General features: G+C 39.5%; 1 protein-coding gene across 1 annotated transcript in view; it reads right to left on the bottom strand.

The window, feature by feature from the left end:
• Window positions 1–23,207, bottom strand: part of unc5a (unc-5 netrin receptor A) — a 264,346-nt gene that overhangs the window by 162,320 nt on the left and 78,819 nt on the right. The window contains exons 4-5 of the mRNA XM_048603964.1: window positions 19,768–19,871; window positions 13,353–13,533 (exon numbers count right to left, since the gene is read on the bottom strand). Coding sequence (XP_048459921.1) covers window positions 13,353–13,533; window positions 19,768–19,871 — 285 coding nt within the window. The remainder of the gene's footprint in view (window positions 1–13,352; window positions 13,534–19,767; window positions 19,872–23,207) is intronic.

Below are 23,207 nucleotides of genomic sequence, written 5' to 3'. Positions count from 1 at the left end.
GGACCCTTCTTCTTCATTTTCTGAAGAAGGGTCCAGACCTGAAATGTCAGCTTTCCTGCTCCTCTGATGCTGCTTGGCCTGCTCTGTTCATCCAGCTCTACACCTTGTTATCTCAGATTCTCCAGCATCAGCAGTTCCCATTATCACTGGATCGAGAGGTTAATAGAGCTGTGGGCCAGATTTCTTGGGTGGTGTCATGATACAGTCAGAATGCAACACTTCAATATTTTAGATGTTTGTCTTCCAGAACAGAGACCTGCCTGAGAAGAAATAAAAACCCATTGTTCTCTCACTCTCTTTCCTTGCAACTCCTCTCAGCAAAGTGTATGAGCTGAAAACCGACTAGAAGACATTTTTATCACACCTGAAAGATTCCTGGGACTGATTTCTTTGAATCTACTTCACTGTCCAAAACAAAGTGAATTCATCTAACCTCAACTGTTCCAGGATGACATGCCAGTGTTGGCAGCTTCTTTGTGCAGAATACCTTCAGAATCAGATCTCCACTTGGCACAATCCATGCTTTATCCTTTATTTTCTTCATATCTATTACTTGGCCAAAGTACTTCAAAAGTTAACACTCTGCAGACTTGTTAAAAGTTGACACTTCAGACATGCATGTGCGTTAGCTTTTGTTGTAAAGAGTAGATACATAACACAAACTATTTGTCCATAAGCTTTGCACCTCTGATCTTATAAGATTATTTTGGCAACAAGCAATTAACTTATTATTGATTAAAGAAACTGGGCTGGACTTCATTGGTACCCTATATATTAACAAATTTACCTATGTCCAGGGATCCAAATGCAATCTCCAGTGAAGGCTCAGGTTTTGTGGGACCAATGCCAATACTTCAGGTTGTGTTTGAGATACTGAACAGCTGCTGACGTTTGATTAATTGGCAGCTGTCAGGAGGCAAGATTACCAATCTGCTCATCAAGCTACCCGACATTATCCAGGTACGAGCTGAATTAGCTTAAAATTGAATTGAGCCTCCCGATTATGTTCATGAATTGGGCAGCCAATGGACATGAAAGTCATCTTCAATCACACAGAACTCCTACAGTGTGGAAACAGGTCATTCAGCCTATTGAGTCCACACTGATCCTCCAAAGACCATCCCAGCCAGACACATCCCCCCTACCCTATCCCTGTAACCTTGCATTTCCCATGGCTAACCCACCTAGCCTGCACATCCCTAAACACTATGGGCAATTTAGCATGGCCAACCCATCTAACCTGCACATCTTTGGACTGTGGGAGTAAACCGGAGCACCCGGAGGAAACCCACGCAGACATGGGGAGATTGTGCAAACTCCACACAGACAGTCGCTCAAGGCTGGAATTGAACCCGGGTCCCTGGTGCTGTGAGGCAGCAGTGCTAAACACAGATTTAAAATTCCACCTCACACATCTTACCAATCCAGTTAAATTCTTTTGGCATTAACAGGTTGAATGATATGCCACCAGGTTGACCATACTATGTCTTGATTGTCTAAAGTCTATGATAAATAATATTCCATTCAGTAAGATGTAGTTCCCTGGGATTAGAGAGCAGATTATGAGGCCAGTAAAGATTGTTTGCATTCTTATAGACAGAAGATTATTATTTATCATTGTGTTTCAGTGTGAAAACCTGTTATTAGATGGGCTCCACAGAGACCAGTGTGAGAGCTGTTGATTTCCAGTATTTATTTTAATAATTAGGATAAAGGCATTAAGAGAATAATTTTAAATGTTTGCAGATAACACTGATATATGTCTGGGTGTCAGGATGTTAGATGAAATAAAGAAATTAAAAAAGTTACAGAACTGTACAGCATGGAAACAGACCCTTTCAGCCAACTTGTCCATGCTGACTAGATATCTTAAATTAATCTAGTTCCATTTGCCAGCATTTGGCCCATATCCCTCTAAACCCTCCCTATTCATATACCCATCCAGACGCCCTATAAATGTTGTAATTGTACCAGTCTCCACCACTTCCTCTGGCAGCTCATTCCATACAAGCACCATCCTTTGCATGAAAAAATTGCCCCTAAGGTCCCTTTTAACTCTTTCCCTTCTCATCTTAAGCCTTTGCCCTCTTGTTTTGGACTCCTCTACCCTGGGGAAAAGACCTTGGCTATTCACCCTATTTATGCCCCCCATAATTTTATAAACTTCTATAAGGTCACCCTTCAGCCAAGGAAAATAGCCCCAGCCTATTCAGCCTCTCCCTATAGCTCAAAACCTCCAACCCTAGCAACATTTGTGTAAATCTTTTCTGAACCCTTTCAAGTTTCACAACATCTTTCCTATAGCAGGGAGACCAGAAATGAACATAGAATTCCAAAAGTGGCCTACCCGATGTCCTGTACAGCCACAATATGATCTCTCAACTCCTATACTCAATGCACTGACAATAAAGGCAAGCATATCAAATGTCTTCTTCACTATTCTGTACCCCCGCGACTACACTTTCAAGGAACTATGAACCTGCACTCCAAGATCTTTGTTCAGCAACACTCCCCAGGACCTCACCATAATGTGTATAAATCCTGCCCCAAGTTGCCTTTCCAAAATGCAGCACCTCACATTTATCTAAATTATAGCCAGATTTGTGCAGAATGGTGGAAACATCAACATGTCTTCCATGCCATTTAGTGTAAATAAATTCCCAAGTATATGTTGAGAGTGTAATACTATTAAACAGGAATAAAAGATATTCCAAATGTGGGACAATCACCAACACTACCACCTGCCCATCCCCTTTGAAGTTACTCACCATTCTGACTTGGAATATCTCCCAACATTCTGTTACAGACATTGGGTCAAAACCTTTGACCATTTCTCCCTAACAGCATGTGTACCCACACCATATGGATTGCATGATTCAAGAACATTGCTTTCCACCATTGCACTGAGCTATGTGTTATATTTGCAGGTACTATCATTGCTGCCAGTATTGCAAGTGTTATTCTGGTTTGGGTGGTTCCTTGCCAACAATCCTCTCACTGTGCTGAGTCTAGCCAATTGAATTATTGGTGCTAATAGATAGATTGCTGGTGAGCCTAAACAGAAGATGCACTTGTCTTAGATAACAAGGTAGTTATTGGATGATAGTGAGAGGTAGAATTTAAATTAACTTACTAAAATATCTTGGGAACCATATGCAATACATCAGCTTCCTTTGGGTACATACGCAGAACTCAAATATCTGCATCCAATGACTGTAACACATGTTCAAATCCGGTGGAGCTCAATACCTCATTAACACCAATGTCCTCAGAACCTTATGCAATGTCTCCTCCCATCACAAATTTGTTTCCCTAATCTAAAGAATTATACATTAATAATATATATTGCTATGTTACAAATTAATACTACCCAATCATGCCCTAAATCTCTGAATTCACAAATTTAAACCATCTGGATGTTTCTCAGATTTCCCAGAATAAATTCTCGTCAGACATGAAAGGATGGTAGGTCTTTTGCACAAGGATTGTTGACCTGAATTCTGAACTTCTGAGTGAGTGTGCTGCATTTGAATGTGGACTGCTTCAGTGCGTGAGGAGACATGAATGCTGTTGAACATTGTGCAGTAATCAGCAAACATCCCCACTTCTGATCTTATGACGGAGAGAACTACATTGATGAAGCAGCTTAGGATGGTTAGGCCTAGGACACTAAACTGAGGAACTCCTGCAACAATGCGAGGGGGCTGACCTCTAAAAACCACAACCATCTTCTTACGTAATAATTTTTTTTTCCTGAAGAAGGGTCCCGACCCAAAACATCAGCTTTCCTGCTCCTCTGATGCTGTCTGGACAGCTGTGTTCCACCAGCCCCACACTGTGTTATCTCTGACTCCAGCATCGGCAGTTCTTACTATCTCTCACCATCTTCTTGTGTGCCAGGCATGACTCCAACCAAGGGAGAGTTTGCCTCTGTTACTCATTGATTCCAGTTTTGCTCGGACCCATTGATGCCACACTCAATCGAATGCAGCCTTGATGTCAAGGGCTGTCACTCTCACCTCACCTCTGGAATTCAGCTCTTTTGTTCATGTTTGAACCAAGGTTGCAATGAGGTCAGGAGCTGAATGGGCCTGGCTGAACCCAAACTGCAAGCCACTGAACAGGTTATTGCTGAGCAGATGTTACTTGATAGTACTGTTGTTGACAGCTTCTATCTCTTTCCTGATGATTGAGAATAGACTGAGAGTGGTGATTAGCTGGGTTGCATTTGTCCTGCTTTTATATAAGGACATTCCTGGGCAATTTTCCACATTGTCAGTTAGATGCCAATGTTGTAACTGCACTGGAGTAGCTTGGCTAGAGAAGCCGCAAGTTCTGGACCCTGTGTCTTCAGTATTATTACAAAACATTGTCAGGACCTGTACCAAATACATCTGCTCCTTTTGAGTACTCGTGAAAAATTCTATAATCTGTGGCGTAGCATTGTGTGATATCATCAGAATGGATGGTGCCCAATGTAACATGAATATTAACTATTTCATAACTATTTCCTTACACAACTCTAGGGATTACTTGAAGAGAACAAAACTTGTGAAAATGTGATTGACATACTTAATATAATTAAATGCTTCTGAATGGCTACTTGAGTTAGATAGATTATAAAGCAGCATTGAGCGCTTATATATCTTGCTTAACCATTGAACCAAGTAAATTATCACATAGACAGATATGATTTACTGCAAACATCAAAATGAAACTAAATATAGAAAGAGATAAAGTGTCTGTATATCCCAGTCACCATGCATTACAGGGGTGTGTTTAATCTAATCTTGGGTTGGGCAGGATTGCAGCACAGAAATTTCAACCAATAGGTTTTCCTATTCCTTGGCCTTTTTTTAAAGCTTCTCCCTGGAAGTTGAATGGCTAACTGATATGGTTGTTAGATGGTTGAAAGGGGAAGCTGAATGTGGACAAGGACACAGCTGAGGAGAATATTGCACACAAGAGACATGATAAGTGTAGATCAATATTTAACATAAAAGGGAATCAATGTCTTCTTAAGATAGATCATTAGTTAGTAGGTTATCAAAAGGAGCAGTTGGATCGATTAAAAACCAAAGTAATGTCTATTGATGGAAGCGAAGGTATGGCTAAGGTGCTTTGCATACATATATGCCAGCAGACTTAGCCATAGAAATGGTAAAAGAGGTTGCCAGTATACTGGGTGAGATCAAAGTAAGGATATGAAACTAGGGAGGGTGATACATCAGGTTCACTACATCCTTGGTTGCTGACAGAATTGAGGGTGAAATTGCTGAGGCCCTGGCCAGATCTTCCAAATTTCCTTAAATACAGGTGTGGTGCCAAAGTACCAGGCAACTGCAAATTTTACAATCCTGATCAAAAAATGGGATGATAAACCTGGCAATTATAGGTGAAGTAGTTTAATATCTAAGGTGGGGACAACTTTAGAAAAAAGATGTCCAAGAAAATAAAATAACAGTCTCTTGAACAAGCCTAGACTAATAAAGAAGAGAATAAATGGATTTGCTAAGAGCACATCTTACTAAGTCGATTTTTTTTTGTGATGAGGTGAAAGAGAGGATAGATGATTGCAGCCTTCAACAATACTCAACAAGCTTAACACTGTCCAAAACAAAGAAAACAATTTGGCCATAGCATGTGGATGTATTATCTCCTTGGAGATTTATTCATTTATCATTCTCTGATAAGAAAAATAAAACAAGACATCATAGTCTTAAAATAAGGGGTTACCCATTTAAAACAGAGATGTGGATTTATTTTTTTGCTTTTCTCTTAGTTGAGTGTCTGTGGAATTCCCTCCCTCAAAAAGCAAAAGATGCAAACTCCTAACATATTCTTTAGGTGGAGGTAAATTGATTTTTGGTTACCAAGTGGATGAAAGATTAGCAGGGATATGCAGAACTATAGAGCTGAGATTAAAATCAGATCAGCCAGGATGCTATTGAATGGTGGAGCAGGCTTGAAGGGCCAAGTGGCCTACTCTTGTTCCTTGTTCATATGGTTGTACTCCTACATCACATGGACTGCATTTAAGGATGGACAATAAACTCACCAAAATTCAGAAACTCACCAAGGCTCCAGAGGCAACATCTTCCAAACACATGATCACTACCATAAAAGCCAGCAGATACATGGGAACACCACCATCCGTAAGTTCCCCTCCAAATTAATTCCCATCCTGATTAGGAAGTATATTACCGTTTCTTCAGTGTTGCTGGGTCAACATTGAGAATTCCCTCCCTATTGGCATCGTAGGTCTGCATACAGCGAAGGAACTGCAGCAGTTCAGTTCAATGAGACAAATCATCATCACCTTCTCAAGGACAACCAGAAATAGAAATAAACGCTGGTCCAGTCATCGACAGCTATTTTCTGTGAATGAATACCTCAAGAAAGTGCTGGCCTTGCCAGCAATGCAAATATCCTATAAACTAATAAAAAGAAATTCATGCCATGTCAATGGACTTTCAAAAGATATTTAATAACGTTGAAGTATTAGGTTTATTAATGAAAAAGAATCCCATATGACATAAAAGGAGCAGCATGGATATAAAGTCAGATATGAAATAGTAATGGTGAATGGCTGCTTTTCAGACCACAGAGGGATGTTTAATCGAATTTCTGCTGGATCAGTGCTAGAACTTCTGCAGTGTCTGATATTAAAAATGACTTGAACTTATGGGCACAGATTAGTATTTCAAAATTTACAGATGACAGGAAATTTGGAAGTGCATTAAACATTGAGGAAGATAGTAACAGACTTCTGAGAGATATAGACAGGCTGATGGAAAAAGGTGAAGCATGGCACATGAAATTCAATGCAGAGAGTGTGTGGTGACGCATTTTATAATTGAGGGGAAAACTGAGGAAGATCAAAATAAGCTTAATGCTACAATTTTAAATGGGACAGAGGCTTGATGGGCTAAATGGTTTCCTTCTGTGCTCTGCTGAATCTATGATAAGTTGTCCCATAAAAGTATGGAATGGGCTTGATGGGCTGTCTTTGGAATTCCCTCCCTCAAAAAGCAAAGGATGCAAACTCCTAACATATTCTTAAGGCAGAGGTAAATTGATTTTTGGTTACCAAGTGGTTAACCATCCTTCATCCTGCACTTTATAAACAATAGTATAGCATAAATAAAATTTATCATTTTTGTATCTGGTTAGAATAGCATAAATATAATTTGACATTTTTGTATCTGGTTAGAATAGCATAAATATAATTTGACATTTTTGTATCTGGTTATTTCATTAGAGTTGCATTTAACAAAACAGTCACCAGGATGTGTTATAAAATGAGCAATGGAGTACACCAGCTACATTATTGGCACTAACAGTGAAGAAGAATGAATATTATTTTTCTATCATTTTACTCTTCTGGCAGGAGTTACTGTGTAGACATAAAACACGGACAGATTTTCTACAGGGATAACATTTGATACTAATTGTGTGATCCAGATTGGGTTACTGCATGACAATTTATAGGTTGATTTTCTCAAATTCAGATATTCTTCTTGGAAAATATTTACAAATATAGACAAAGTCAAGGTAATTCTCTGCTCTTCTAGAATTATATTTTTCCTGCAATCATTGTTTGTGTAAATGCAAAACCGAATATATTTATAACATGCCACTTGCTGATCCAGAGAATGTCAGATCCATAAAAATCTAATGTTCATCTGTTTTCCTTGACTGTCTATTTTGATACATTGGCTTTTCTTATCTGAAATTCTGCATCTAGTGTGTAGCTGCCTATCTAATGCACATTCATAAAGCTTGATTGAATATAAGAGAATTTTGATCACTGATGTCCTCATGATAATCTAATTTTTAATGACACAAAAGGGAGCTTGCATCTGTTCACATGGCAGCAGATTGGTGAAAAAAAAACGATGCCCCAGCCTCTCCAATATGTTAGGAGAATTTATATACCAGCCTACAGCTACAGGGTTAACACCAAGAATTCTGTGAGCAAAAGTTACATTGTCTCTCATAGATGGTAATTAGTATTTCACGAGACTGTCACAGAAGTCAAAAACCACTTCACACCCATTGTAATAGAAAGCCATTGTTATCTCCTTCTGTTTACAGCGTTGAAGTAAGCCAACACTTTAGCGCTGGATTTTACTCTGTTCTGCTGACAGATTGAAAGCGACTGGAATTCCCTCCCTAAGGGAATTGTGGGTCAACCTGCAGTATGTGGACTGCAGTGGTTCAGGAAGGCAGCTCAGCACCACCTTCTCAAAAGGCAACCAGGGACAGACAATAAAATGCCGGCCAGCAAACAATGTCTATGTTCTGGAACTAAATTTTTAAAAAAGGGAAAAGCATGCAAAATCCAACATTTGTTTACCTGACTGCCCACAACTCGTCTACATTTTGCAGGACAGATGATTGGGCATTTTTGGTGGCCCACCTTTATTGAGGCCTTTAAGTAGCCAATTAATGGCTTTTCTAGTGCCCCGGTAGTATTTTACTTGTGGGTGAGTTAAGACCCACCCTGTGTGGGACGCTCACCAGCTCGGGTTGCTGGGCTGCAGTTGGGAAAGAGAACAGAGTTCCTTTGCAGAACTCCTGGGCTCTCTGGAGGTTCTATCACTTAAGCCCTTGTCATGACTCCTGAAGCCGGTAGCCCACCCTTCCCACCTTACGGCCTCCTTCTCCCAGACCACAGACATATTTGACATGGTGAGATTGCCTGTATTCACAGCAGTGGTTCCCACTAAAGCTACTGGAGCTACAGAGCTATTGACTATCCAGTTGGCCAGCACTTGTCTAAGGTGCCTGGTTGCCCAGGTTCAGGATATCTCATCTGGGCAGCAGAGGAACTTAGAGTGAGAGGGTAAAGATCCTGTTACAGTGGCCTACTGAGGTACCAATGATATAGGTAGAAAGAGTAAAGAGGTTTTGCTGAGGGAATATAAGTAGCTAAGGGCTAAACTGACAAACAGAACCAGAAAGGTAATGGTCTCCAGATTACCACCTGAGCCATGAGAACATTGGCACAGGGTCAAAAAGATTAAACAGATAAATGTGTAGGTCAAAGATTGGTGTGGGAGAAATAGGTTCGAGTTCATGGGACATTCATACCAGTACTGGGGAAGAAGGGAGCTATCTGAAGGATAGGCTCCACCTGAATCGTGATGGGACCAGAGTCCTGGAAAATCACACATTTAGGACTGTGGATAAGGCTTTAAACTAAGCAGTGGATTCAGTTGTATGGAAAATTATGGAACACCTTAAAGGCCCAGCCGAGCTTATTAAAGTTTCCAGAACAAGTAATAGAATATAGAGCATGGAAAGGATCAGGAATCTAACTTTAGACACAGCAAATAAGGGGATAACTATGAGAAGGGGGGCAGTCAATGCAAGACTGGGGGTGTTGTAATTAAATGCATGCAGTATACAAAACAGGGTAAGTGAGGCTGTAGCGCAGGTTGAAATTGGCAGGTACAATGTTGTGAGTATCACAGGGATGTGCCTGCAAGGGGATCAGGGCTTGGAACTAAGCATCTAAGGTTACATGTCCTATCGAAGGGACAGGCAGATAGGCAGAGGGGGTGGTGTTGCCTTGTTGGTAAAAATGAAATTAAATCAATAGCAAGGAGTGATAAAGAGTCAGAAAGTGTAGAATTTGCGTGGATAGATTTGAGGAACCATGAAGGGAAAAACACCTTAATGGGAGATGTGTACAGGTCTCTGAACAGTAGTCAGGATGTGGGGAAGAAATCAGGAAATAGAAAAGGCATGTAAGAAAGACACTATTACAATAATCACAAAGGAATTCAATGTGTAAGTGCATTGGGAAGATCAGGTTGGTAGTGGATCACAAGAAAAGGAATTCATGGAATGTCTATGAGATGTTTTTATTTAAGAGCAGCTTGTGGAGGAGCCCACTAAGGAACAGGCAATTTTGAATTTGATGACGTGTAATGAGGCTGAATTGATTAGGGAGCTTAAGGTGAAGGAATCCCCAGGTAGTAGAGACCATAATATGATAGAATTCATCTTGCAGTTTGAGAGGGAGAAGCAGATACAGCCGTGACGCTGTTGACTTGCTCGTCGAGCTGGGTTGTTCTCGTTCAGACGTTTCATCACCATGCTGGGTGACATCATCAGTGAGGCCTCCGATGAAGCAATGTTCTTCTACTCCGCTTGGAATTTACACTGTCTGGTCCGTTATGGTGAGTAGTGTCATTTCCGGTTTTGATCTGTATGGGTTTGTATATGGGGTCCAATTCTATATGTTTGTTGATTGCATTACGGGTGGAAAACTATGCCTCTAGGAATTTCCGTGCTTGTCTATGTTTGGCTTGGGCTACTATGGTTACCTTGTCCCAGTTAAACTGATGGCCTTCATTGTCTGAATGTACCGATATTAAGGAGAGTTCATCGTGCCGTTTTGCTGCTAGCTGATATTCATATAGGATAGATGATTGGCTGACTGGCAGAAGACAGAGAATATGAATAAAGGAGTCATTTGCAGAATCGCAACTGGTGACTAGTGCAGCTCTGCAGGGATCAGTGTTGAGACCACAACCATTCATGTTATGCATTAACGATCTGGACGAAGGAACTGCGGGCATTGTTGCGAAGTTTGCAGATGGCACAAAGGTAAGTGGAGGGACAGGTAGTGTTAAGGAAGCAGGGAGGTGGCAGAAGGATGTGGACAGGCTAGGAGAGTGGGTAAAGAAGTGGCAGATGGAATGCAATGTGAGAAAGTGTGAAGCAATGCACTTTGGTCGCAAGATTACTTATATAGACTATTTTCAAAACGGAGAAAAGTTTTAGAAATCTGATGGACAAAGGGACTTGGAAGTTCTAGATCAAGATTCTGTAAAGGTTAACATGCAGGTTCAGTTAGCAGTTAGGAAATCAAATCAATGTTAGCATTCATTTCCAGAGGGGTAGAATACAAAAGTAGCAATGTACTGCTGAAGCTATATAAAGCTGCTGTCAATATTTGGAATATTGTGAGCAGTTTTGGGCTCTATATCTAAGAAAGGATATGCTGGCATTGGCGAGGGTCAAGAGGAGGTTTACAAGAACAATCCTGGGGAATGAAGGTCTTGTCACATGAGGAGCTGTTGAAGACTGTGGGTCTATACTTGATTGAGTTTAGAAGGGTGAGGGCGGATCTGATTGAAACTTATAGGATACTGAGGGACCTGGTACAGATGACATGGAGAAGGTGTTCCTATTGGTAGGAGAGATGAGAACCTGAGGGCACAGCTTCAAAGTGAAGGGTGAGCCTTTGGAACTGAGATAAGGATGAATTTCTTCAGCCAGAAGGTGGAATCTGTGGAACTCTTTGTCATAGAAAGCTGTGGAGACCAAGTAATTGAGAGTATTTGAGAGATAGATACAGTTTTGATTAGTAAGGGGATCAAGGGTTACAGGGAGAAGGCAGGAAAATGGGATTGAGAAACATATCAGCCACGATCGAATAGTGGAGCAGACTCGATGGACTGAATGGCCTATTCCTGCACCTAATTAGTATGTTCTTGGGTTTTTTCTCATCAGGCCTTATCTTATCAAAAGATTCCTAGGTTCAACTTTGAAGAAACTAAAGCAGTATACATGCAAAAGACACAAATATCCAGTTCATATCACTGGATATGTGCTACAATTATTGTACCCACAGGTTATGAAAGCATTGATTATAGAAGCCTGAGTCAGCTGCTATAAACAAAACAAAATACATTTCAGATTATTTTGAGGAACAACCAAAAGCACTAAATGAGCAGGGACAGATTTAGCACATTTTAGTTCATACCACACATTATCTCTTCAAACAGCTTAAGTTTGAGAAGGATTCCCAATCATTCATATGCAGAGTCATTAGATATTAGTGTAAATGAGCACATTGAGATCAGTACATTAGCAGAGGTCATTAGCACGGATAGAGAACAGGTTAATTAACAGAAGAGAGTTGGGATAAATTGGCGACTTGCAGGATGGCGAACTAACCAATAAGGTACTACAGGGATCAGTGCTGAAGCCTCAACTATTTGCAATCTATATTAATGACTTGATAAAAGGAGTGGAGGATTGTAGCAAAATTTGCCAATTATGCAATGATCAGTAGGAAAGCAAATTGTGGGGAAGATACAAAGAGTTGCAAAGGGATATCAATAGGTTAATGAGTGGGTAAAACTTTTGCAGATGAAGCAGAATGTAAGTAAAATTGAGATTGTCCACTTTGACAAGAAGAACAGAAGACAAAGTACATTTAAATTGAAAGAGACAACAGGATACTGCAGTACAGAGGGATCTGGATACCACTGTGTATGAAGCATAAGTACAGCCAGTAATTAGGAATGCAAATGAAAAGTCTGTCTTTATTGAAACAGGACAAAGTATTAAACTAGGGAAGTTTTGCTCCAGCTGTACAAGACATTGGTGAGACCACACCTTGGGTACTGTAATCAGATTTGGTCACTTTACTTAAGGAGGAACAGTTCAGAGATGAATTGTTGGGATGAGAAGTTTAATTTGAAGAAAGGTTGAACATGTTGGGCCTATACTCATGGCAGGAACAATACAGAGAAAATGTTTCATCTCATGGGGAAACTGAGAACCGGTAGCCACACTTTAAAAAGAAGAGCTTTCCCATTTAAGACACAGATAAGGATGAATTTCTTTAAAAGGATCATCAATATTTGGAATTTTCTTGTCCAGTGAGCAGCACATTACATTCCTGAATAATTTCTAAGGTTGAGTCTGGCATATTTTTTGATTGACAAGGACATCAGGACTTATGGAGAACAGGAAGGGAAGTGAAGTTAAGGCCACAAGCAAATCAGCCATAAACTTATTAAATAGTGAACCAAGCTTGATGTATTTACTGGCCTACTCCTGCTATTATTTATCTTATATTCTGCACCCGGTAATAGCAGGATAGCTCTGAGGATTTTTTAAGTTAATTTCTAGATGCTTAAGTATTTTTTTGCTCTGGGATGCCTACATCTTTAAAGATAATCACATATGTCAGCAGTGACTAGAGGACAGCACCACTAGACTGTAAATGTTTCAAAAGAAGCGATATACTTTTAGCTGATGTGAAGATGACAACTTTGTGTTTTAAGGGTATGCTGACGAGTGCAGTTGAAGAGGCATAAATAAAGCTTACATTTGATATTAAGATACACAGTCTCAATGCAAATTCATAGAATCCCTATAGTGTGGAAGCAGGTCATTTGGCCCATCAAGTTTACACCAACCCTCCAAAGAGCATCCCGCCCAGACCCAGAATTATAATTTTTAATTCCATTTAGCTCTATTCGTGAATAAAACAGTGATGTAAATTTTCTATTAGCAATAAACTAAACTTAAAATCTTGTTACCATATGTTGTTATAGCTGCAGTTGCACTTCTCCGTCTGGCAACTATATTCTTTGCCACACACGTGTAATTTGCTGTGTCAGACAGACGAGCTTCTTTGATGATCAAATTATGGTCCATGGTGATGTAAAAGTTAGGATCTAGAGTTGGATCAATCACTTCTTCATTCTTCAACCATTCCACCTTCAGAAACAAAGTTTGTAAGTTCCATGCAGATAAGAAAGGGTAAATTTTAGAAAACTACTGTTCCAGTTCTAAACTTCAAGGTGACACAATTGTGTGTTGGAGAAACAGCACAGAGGTGAGTACAATACAAACAGAGACTGCCGGAAAATCTCAGCAGCTCTGGCAGTATCTGTCAACAGAGAAACAGAGTTAACAATTCGAGTCCAGTAAGATTGTTAAGTTTCTCTCTTGATGGATGCTGCCAGACCTGTTGCATTTCTCTAGCACTGTCTGCTTTTACTTCCAATCTCCAGCATCCGCAGTACTGATGCTTTTGTTTTAAGAGGTGACTATGCCTGATTCAAAGTACTTTCAGTTTGTAGTCACCATATTTTTTTGGAAATATGTGGTTTGAGGTGTTCACTTCTGGAACCAATTCTCTGATCAACAATATTTCCAACCCAAGCTCTGCGCAAGAACAAACATCATCGCATTTACTCTTAAAAGTTGTTTGAAAAACTATTATCAACAATGCTTTTATTACTGATTAGAAAGATCATGACTGAACTAATAATACTCAACTCCACTTCCATGAACTTTCCCCTAAATTCTTGAGCTCCTTATTGAATAAAAATCTGTTTGTCTCAGTCTTAAATATGTATAATGACACAACCTCAACAGCGAAGAATTCCACTGATTCACTACCCTCAGAGAGGAAATTCCTCCTTAATTCTGTCTTAAATAAATGGCCCCTTACACATGACATTATGTCCTCTGGTCATAGAGTCTCTGACTAGGGGAAACAACATCTCAGTAACTACCCTGTCAAGTCCCCTAAGAATTTTACATATTTCAATAAATTTGCCTTGCTTTCTTCTAAGGTCTGATGAGTACAGGCCCAATCTACTCAATCTCTCCTCATAAGTCAGTCCCTCCATAGCTGAAGTACAATTTAAATAGGTATTGAATGATAACAAAGGATATGAAATAGTGGTAAAAAGTCTTCTTTTAACTGTTGGGTGGACTGAATTGAACAAGGTGCTTTCTCTAAACCACCAACACTGCAACTTCATGTCGCCTACAGTGAAAACCCCTAAGCTTTTTGTTTACTTCTCTTTCCCCCTCATGGGTTTCCTTTTTACCTTGTGGTAAATTATCTTCACTATCATCAAATGAGAGTTCCTTTTCCCTTATCACCTGAGGATTTCTCTTTTCCCCAATTTCTATCCCTCACAGATTGAAACTGATGTTGGAAACGAAACTTTAATTAATGAACCAACTCATAATCATCTGCCATGTCATGATGTGGAGGTGCCGTTGTTGGTCGGGGGTGGACAAGGTCAGAAATCACACGACACGTGGTTGTAGTCCAACAGGTTGATTTGAAATCACAAGCTTTCGGAGCCCTGCTCCTTCTTCAGGTGTTAGAGAGAGAGTTGGTATCAGACACAGAATTTATAAGTAAAAGATCAAAGGGTCACACCACTGATGAGAATGTGTTAAACAAATCTAAGGTGCTGCTAAATCTTGAATCAGTTAGAAGGTTTTAATTTATTAATATATTTATACATGGAAATCCCTGAATTTCTTTGTCCCTGACGCCATTGCCCTGAGAAAACTAAAGGTTTTATCAGTGTAAAGAAAAAATTTTCGGTCAGACAATGCATGTTAGATGTGAGGCCTTATTTAGAATATGTTTGTGCCTTGGTTTAGTGTCAGACTGGTTTTATTTCTAAAGCAGGAATTTACAAAATAATACATTGACTGTGTGTTTTTTGAACATGCCATTTCCACTGCTAATTTTGCAGTCTTAACGCTCTGCTCTTCCACTTGAGTTCTCACTACTTCAAGAAGTGAATTTTTTAAAACCTCCAAAATGATTGTATAACAGCATCATATAAGATCATTGCTCTTATCCACCTGTCAAAATTACTTTGTCTGATCCTTTCAAATTTCATATAGGTTTGACCAGGTTCCCTCATTACTTTCCTAAAACATTGATAGGCTTCTAGTGCAAGCTCATATGCACTTAAGATGGCTCTTTTAACCTCATTGTTCTCTCCAGACAGCTCCTCTGATAGTGATGCAAATACCTCATTATTTCTACCTACCAACTTTGTTTGGATCAACAAAACCTACATGGTCACAAGCCATTTCATTTGTTTAGCCACTTTCTAAAATGAAATGAAAACAGCTTCTACGTTCTTCTTGTTGAACTTAGGTAACACTTGCACATATTTAAACAAATCCCCACCAGGCCTTTGGCTATGATAGGATTGCTCTCCATAACTATTCTGATGTTTCACTCCTACCTCTGCCATTTTAAGTCAATTTGAGTTTTCAGTTCCAACCTCCAAAATTCAAGACTCTCTCCTTCTCCGTTTTTTACTTCTAGGGATTTCCTTTCCTTCCCTTTTTCTTCTGCTAGAGCTATTCTCTCTTTCTGATTTTCTTCTGTGTCCAATCATAATTCAAACTGTTTCATTTCCTTTTCATATTCAAACTGCTTCATTTGCAATTTAATTTTAGTCATTTCCAAATATTCCAATAGCATTTCCAGTAATCAGAAATGTTGAGCTATTGCTGCAATTACCTCCCACTTTTGCATGGACAAAGGTAACCCCAACTCCAGCATGTCTGCCAATCCCAAAAGTTTTGCCTTGCTCACTTTCTATACAACTCCCAAAGTTACTTCTTCTACCCCCAGGAAACTCAGTGACTGAAAAAGCCATTATTACATAAGGCACATCCTATTTAAACCAACCAAATGCAACACCCGAAATTTAAAAAAAAACACCAACACTCACCATTCAAGGTTTTGAGTCCAATAATACTAAACCCAACCTGGAATTAGAGATTTTGATCCTGACAAGTGCCCCCAATTTGTTATGGACCAGACTAAACCCCTTCAAAATATGTTAAGACAACTAGACCCTAACTTTTTCTTATCTTAAAGATAAGAGTAAGGCGTTGCATTCCAGATGTAATTTAATTGGTCAGACTACAACTTTAAGCAAAGCACACTTTATTTTTACACTATAGACAAAATACAGATAAAATAAAAATAAAAGTTATGCATTCAAAAGTCTCTATATTGAACAAAATCAATACAGAACCCAGAATGCATCGTTAAGCAACCATGCTCAGAAATTAAGCTGACAAAGATTGTCAAGCTAAGAAGAACAAATACGAAGGAAAGTGTAAATACAACATTTGGAGAACTACGAAATGAAATCATGACAGAAAAAACTAGCAAGATTGACAAAAAAAAACAGATTTTGAAGAAAATAACCAGCAAGGCTGTATGAAAATTACTCATTTAAGCTTTAAGAAATTCAAATTACATAATTTGATCTTGACATGTTATTACTGATGTGACAAGCTTTCACGTTCCCGAACCCCAGGAGATTAAATTATGGTGGGCAGGAACATTGCAAGAACATAATATATTCCTTCTGCCTATCCTGCTTGCTAGGGAACATTAAAATTAGGGTTTCTACAAGAAGACAAGGACAAAAAGAAGCTATTCAGCCCTTTAAGTTTCCTCCACCACTCAGTCCCCTCTCAGCCTGCTTCATGGCTGATCTGATTATAGCTGCAACTCCCTTTTTCTGTCTGCCCTGCATAACCCTGGACTTTCTCCTCATTCAAAAATCTATTTAACTGAGCCTTAGGTAAAAATCATTACATTACTAGGTTATTCTAAATTTTCATTATTCATTATTATAGAAATTTCAATGATTTTTTTTACCTGGTTGTCTGTTGATGTGACTGCTCAGTGTATTAGAGTTTGTTTTAATATGTGGGGAGAAAATCAGCCAAAGAAGAAATATATGCCATACAAATTAACATGACGATTCCCATGAGGGTGAAGAAGGAAAAGTTTTAAACAGTGAGTTCATTTTTAAATAAATTTTGTTAGAGTAGGATATCAACTTCCTTCCTTATGGCAGATCACTCAAGGATAAAGGAGGGAACTTGTGCTTGGAGGCAGAGGATGTGGCTGAGATCCCAAATGAGTACTTGGCTTCAGTATCATCAGGAGAAGGATATGGAGGATAGTGAGATTTGTGCAGAGCATACTAATATGCTAGGATATTTTGAGATCAAGAAAGAAGTGGTGTTGGATTTCCTGAAGAGCATTAAGGTGGATAAGTCCCCAGGGCCTGATGGTATCTACCCCAGGTTAGGGAGAGAGGCAAGAGAGGAGATTGCTGGGGCCTTGACTAAGATCTTTGTATCCTTGCCAGCCATGGAAATGTTCTGGGGGACTGGCGAGTAGCTAATGTTATTCCTTTGTTTAAGACAGGAAACGGGGATGATTCAGGAAACTATAGACTGGTAAGTCTCACATCGGTGGTTGGGAACCTATTGTAGAGAATCCTTAGAGATAGGATTTACATTTGGAAAAACATGGCCTATTCAGGGACAGTTAGCATGGCTTTGTGCAAGGCAGGTCACGTCTTACTAACTTGATTGATTTTTTTAAGGATGTAACAAAGGTGATTAATGAGGGTAGAGCAGTAGATATTGTTTATACGGATTTTAGTAAGGCTTTTGACAAGGTCCCTCATGGTAGGCTCATCCATAAGATTAAGATATATTGGACACATGGTGACTTGGCCGCATGGATTCAGAATTGACTTGCCTATAGAAGACAGAGGGTAGTGGTGGAAGGGTGTTTTTCAGGCTGGAGGACAGTGACTGGTGTACTGCAGGGATCCACACTGGAATCTCTGCTGTTGGTGATATATATAAATGACTTGGATGAAAATATGGATGGGTGGGTTAGTAAGTTTGCAGACAATACAAAGATTGATGCAGTTGTGGACAGTGTAGAAGATTGTCAAAGGATACAGCAGGATATCGATCAGTTGCAGATATGGGCAGAGAAATGGCAGATGGAGTTTAATCTGGTAAGTGCGAGGTGCTGCACTTTGGGAGATCAAATGTTAAGGAAAAGTATACAGTTAATGGCAGGACTCTGAACAGCATTGATGTACAGAAGGATCTTGGGGTTCGAGTCCATAGCTCCATGAAAGTGGCCACGCAAGTAGATAGGGTGGTAAAGAAGGCATATGTCATGCTTGCCTTTATTGGTCAGGGAATTGAGTACAACAGTCAGGATGTCAAGCTGCAGCTTTAAAAGACTTTGGTTCGGCCACATTTAGAATATTGCATTCAATTCTGGTCGCCACATTACTGGAAGGACGTGAAGGTTTTTAGAGAGAGTGCAGAAGAAGTTTACCAGGACGCTGCCTGGATTAGAGGGTATGAGCCTTAAGGAGAGGCTAGAAAAACTTGGGGTGTTTTCTCTTGAGCGGTGGAGGCTGAGGGGAGACTTGATAGAATTTTATAAAATTATGGGATGCACAGATTGGAAAAAGATTCTGACCATCAACCCTAAATTGAAATGTCAAATACGAGGGGGGGGGGGGAGTTCAAAGGAGACGTGAGGGGCAAGTTTTTTTTTAAACTCAGTGAGTGGTAGGAGTCTGGGATGCAGTGCTGGGGTGGTTGTTGAGGCAGATACGATAGGGGCGTTTAAGGAACTTTTAGATAAGCACACAAATATGTAAGGAATGGAGGGATATGGACCAAGGGCAGGCAGAAGGGATTAATTTTATTTGGCACATGTTTGGTACAACATCGTGGGCTGAGGGGCCCATCCCTGTGTGTACTGTTCTATATTCTATGCTTCCACCTTGGTGCTCCTGATTTCTTGTCATATAAACGGGGCTGACAGAAACCCAGGTGAAATAACAGGCTTTCTGCTGTTGCTGCAGAGTTTCTATCAAAGCTATAGCAGGAGATCAGCAGATCTCCATGAAAGTATGATCTCCTTGGAATTGTAATCACAGAGAAGCATACACATTGACTATCCTCAAATGAAAATGTCTAAGCAAAAATTCTGTCTTTTAACATAACATCCCCATTTATGTTGATGTCTAAAACCACTTCTCAGCATAACTTGACAAATATTATAATCTATACTCAGTGAATTTCTACTCTAAATATAAACAGTATAAGGGGATAATTGCATAAACATGGATGTGACGTATTTAGTTTCTTGCGTTCGATGTTTTGAACTTATTACTATTTCTCATGCTATTTGGAACTAGACATGTTGAACTTAGTATCAGGAACTCAATTTTAAGCTATAACTTAAGATGAACACTAAATTACATTCTAAAGCTCGAGTTTGTTTCTTTTCACTTTGCTAGTGGTCAGTTGTAGAGTGCTTTTACTTACTTTTGCTGATGGAATACCCTCTGGAGGTCGACAATGGAGCAAAACCTCTTGGTCCAATGGAACTTCTTTCCCTAATGGTTCTTGTTCAAAATTCTTCCGTAGATCTCCAAATCAGAAACAAGAATTATCATTTAGAAAATCTGCACTGTTATGAAACCAGTTCTGTTGATAAACATAAGCGTATGAATATGTTCTATTAAAGAGCTACTTTATTTGAAGTATTCAATCTGTAAAAACATCAAAATCTCAACATTTTTACAAATTATTATTTAAACACCTGCTAATATCTGTCTAGAAGAAATTAAGGTAATAAAAAGGAGCCTCAGTTAAAATTCAGAGACATCTATTTAGTTTTAGTAACTGGTGAAACTGACATCCTCTTCCACTACAATTACAAAATGTCATTGTTAAGAATCTGACCGAGTGTTATGCATGCTTCCAAGATCGTCATGGGGCAGGACACATGCACAATGCCTCAACTCTGCACTGAAACTGACCCATTGGGCTGATTAATATGCAGAGTGAGTTCCTGGCAGGAACTCCATTGTCAAGAGGGACTCATGCTGAGGAGGAATATCCTAGTGTAGGCACTTTCTCCAGCATTAAAAGTGCCAAGAACCAAAATTGAAATGCCAGGGAACATGAGACAAAAATCAAAATGTTACAATGATGGCCTAATAATTTGAAACACTAAACTTAACATAAAACCACAATCAGGCAGAAGAACATCTCATTAAAAAAAGAATCACACAGTTAATCAATGAAATTGCTGCTGTATTCAGCTATGTCATCTCACTAATAATTTACCATTATTGTGAGAACATAACTTATGGAAACTCACTGTGTGGTTGCTTTGGCTTAAAACATAAATTACTTAAGAAAATCCTTCAACTGTTCAATGTCAGCATTGGAGTAGAGACTTAAAATAACATTATGGGGGAATAAAATAAATGTTTTTGAATTCAAATGATTTTTATTGTAACATGTATTTTACATTGAGAAGTACAGTAAAATACAGTAAAAAGATTTCATTTGTCACTATAATCCATGAATTGTTTAAACACAAGATAAAATAAAAAGGTATAGCTTAAAGAGAAGTCCATCTACATTCCACTGCCTCCTATATAAATTCTGAGCCAGTTCAGAACCGCCACCGCCTCGTTGCCAACTGTGCCAGGCCCAACCAACAATGAAATTGCCTATCTAAAGGCGCCATTTTCACTGCTGGGCCGATTCTCCTCTGCCACTGCCTCACTGACACCTGTGCCGGACACACCATCAGAGTTGTGTATCTCGCTCTGGACCACCTCGTTGATGTCGCCATGATGCCCCACTACCATCTCTTTGCCTCTGCCAGCACCAGATCCAACCAATGATGAAATCGCCGTTCCTCAGGCACCATCTTTCACCACTTGGGCTATATTGTGGACACCACCTCTGCCAATTCCAGTTTCTGTGCTTACTCCGGAAAAGTAAGTAAAGACTCACTTAAGTCTGCACAGGCTTACTTGAGTCCATGCTGGAAAAACTCAAGTCCACACTGGGCTCACTCTCCTCCACCATGAGTGCATGTTGGGATAACTCGCTGTTGCTGATGTCATTTAAGTTCTTCACAGAGGACCAGAGATAAGTAAGAGAGAGAAAACAAAAGGAAAGATAGAGAAAAAAGGGAAGAAATGAAGAGAAAAGCAGATGGAGTGGACAAGCCCCGTGTCAGGATCTCTATTCCGTCACCATGTTGGACCCTTCCATATTTTCATGTTGTCATGTTGACTGCGTTGTCTCACAGCCCTGTCAAAAAGCCAATAACTGAAAATACTTTCTTGACGAAGAGTTTAATTTTGTCATGTATCAAAATTAATTTTATAGGAGTACAATATATCCACTTTCAAAGCTACATTGGACAAACAATCTCAATTGAAAGATAATCTTGTCAGGCTAGAAATTATGTAACCTCTTTTCAACAAAACTTTCAGCAGCTGAAAGGAAGAAAGATAAGCTGTCAACTTAAAATCTACAAGAGTGTCATCACAGTCAAAGTAAACAAGGACAGCAATGTCATGAGTTATATTACAATGTGGATTACAGACAAGGAGAAGAAGATAAATGACCATATGCCCTGCATTACTAGGACTGCATCAGATTTTACATTCTGACAAAATGTTTTAATGAAGCTTAGAGTTGGTTCCACTAAGTGATCAATTCAGGAGTACCCAATATTGGATTTGTTTTGCCAGAAGTTCAATTCAGATTTCTCATTATGTAACCGTATCTGTGCCGCTTCACATCTTACCAGCAAAGCTTTTCTTCATTTGCTGCCGAGTTCAAGGAAACTGGATGATTGCATTCACAGTTAGTTTGACATTGCCCACTTTGCAGTTTGCAATTATACTTTTATTGAACGGAGAGCCATCTGTCTCAAACTTCATGCCTTTTTGATGCCTTTCCTGCATAGAAACTAGGTCTGTTCATTGTGAATGAGAGCAAGGTGTTCATATTTACTTTTTCTGCCTCCACCATGACACCCTCTTCAAAGGTCAAACTGCAACTTTCTGCATTCTCATTCTTTACCAGAATTTATAGTCCTGAAAAGTGGGCTGTGGGGCAAGTTCAATGGTTAGTTGTCTATTCAAGATATTGAGTTTCTGTGATCTTTTACACTGGACTCAAAGTATTGAATGTCAGTTCCTTACATTGTATATCTTTGGATAAGTAATTAACTGAAATGGTAGAATTCTCCTTTGCTAGCCTGAACGGAGCTGGAGGCAAAAAAGTCAGGTGTCGTAATCACCTTCACTGCAAATCTCTTTGTAACAGATGGCACAGATGAACTTTATAATTCTAACAATGTGATTCTGGATCAGTTCCAAGAATTGTGCGTGAGTATGCATGTTTGTACTGATGGGTCCGCCACCTGATCTCTGAAAGTACGCCTTCTTAAATATTCAGCATTATGCAATAAACACTCTGGCAGCAAAAAGGGCATTTTGGAGCTCATACTTCTCTCATCTCTGCTTGTACCTTTGCTGGCTGGACATTCTGTGCTCTTAACATTCACTTGTGTTGCACTGTTTCATTTCCAACAGTGGAAGAAGTATGTTTTAATAATTTCAAACAACATTCTAAGAATGTTGATATTAACAGGTTCCTAGGACTCCATTTTCACTAGGATGGTACTGTTGATGCTAGCAACAACTCAGCGTAAATTGCTCCTGTCAGAGGCAGCCCACATAACCAAACCTGCTGCTGTTCAGACAGGATTCTGGTGCCGGTATTTTAGTCCACAAGGTAAATTAAAGTTGCTAACAGACTAAATTGTTTTAGTACAAGCCGCATGCACAGCCCTCCACAGACACCGGGGAAGATAGTAACACCAAAAATAATCATTAGTATAAGTTTCAAAGCTGAATATGTACAGTTTTGCACTGTCCCAGCTTACC

Source organism: Rhincodon typus, chromosome 12 (genome assembly GCF_021869965.1).
Source record: "Rhincodon typus isolate 14 chromosome 12, sRhiTyp1.1, whole genome shotgun sequence".
Classification (NCBI taxonomy): domain Eukaryota; kingdom Metazoa; phylum Chordata; class Chondrichthyes; order Orectolobiformes; family Rhincodontidae; genus Rhincodon; species Rhincodon typus.
The sequence above is the reverse complement of the archived record's forward strand: the minus strand, read 5'-3'. Positions and strand labels throughout refer to the sequence as shown.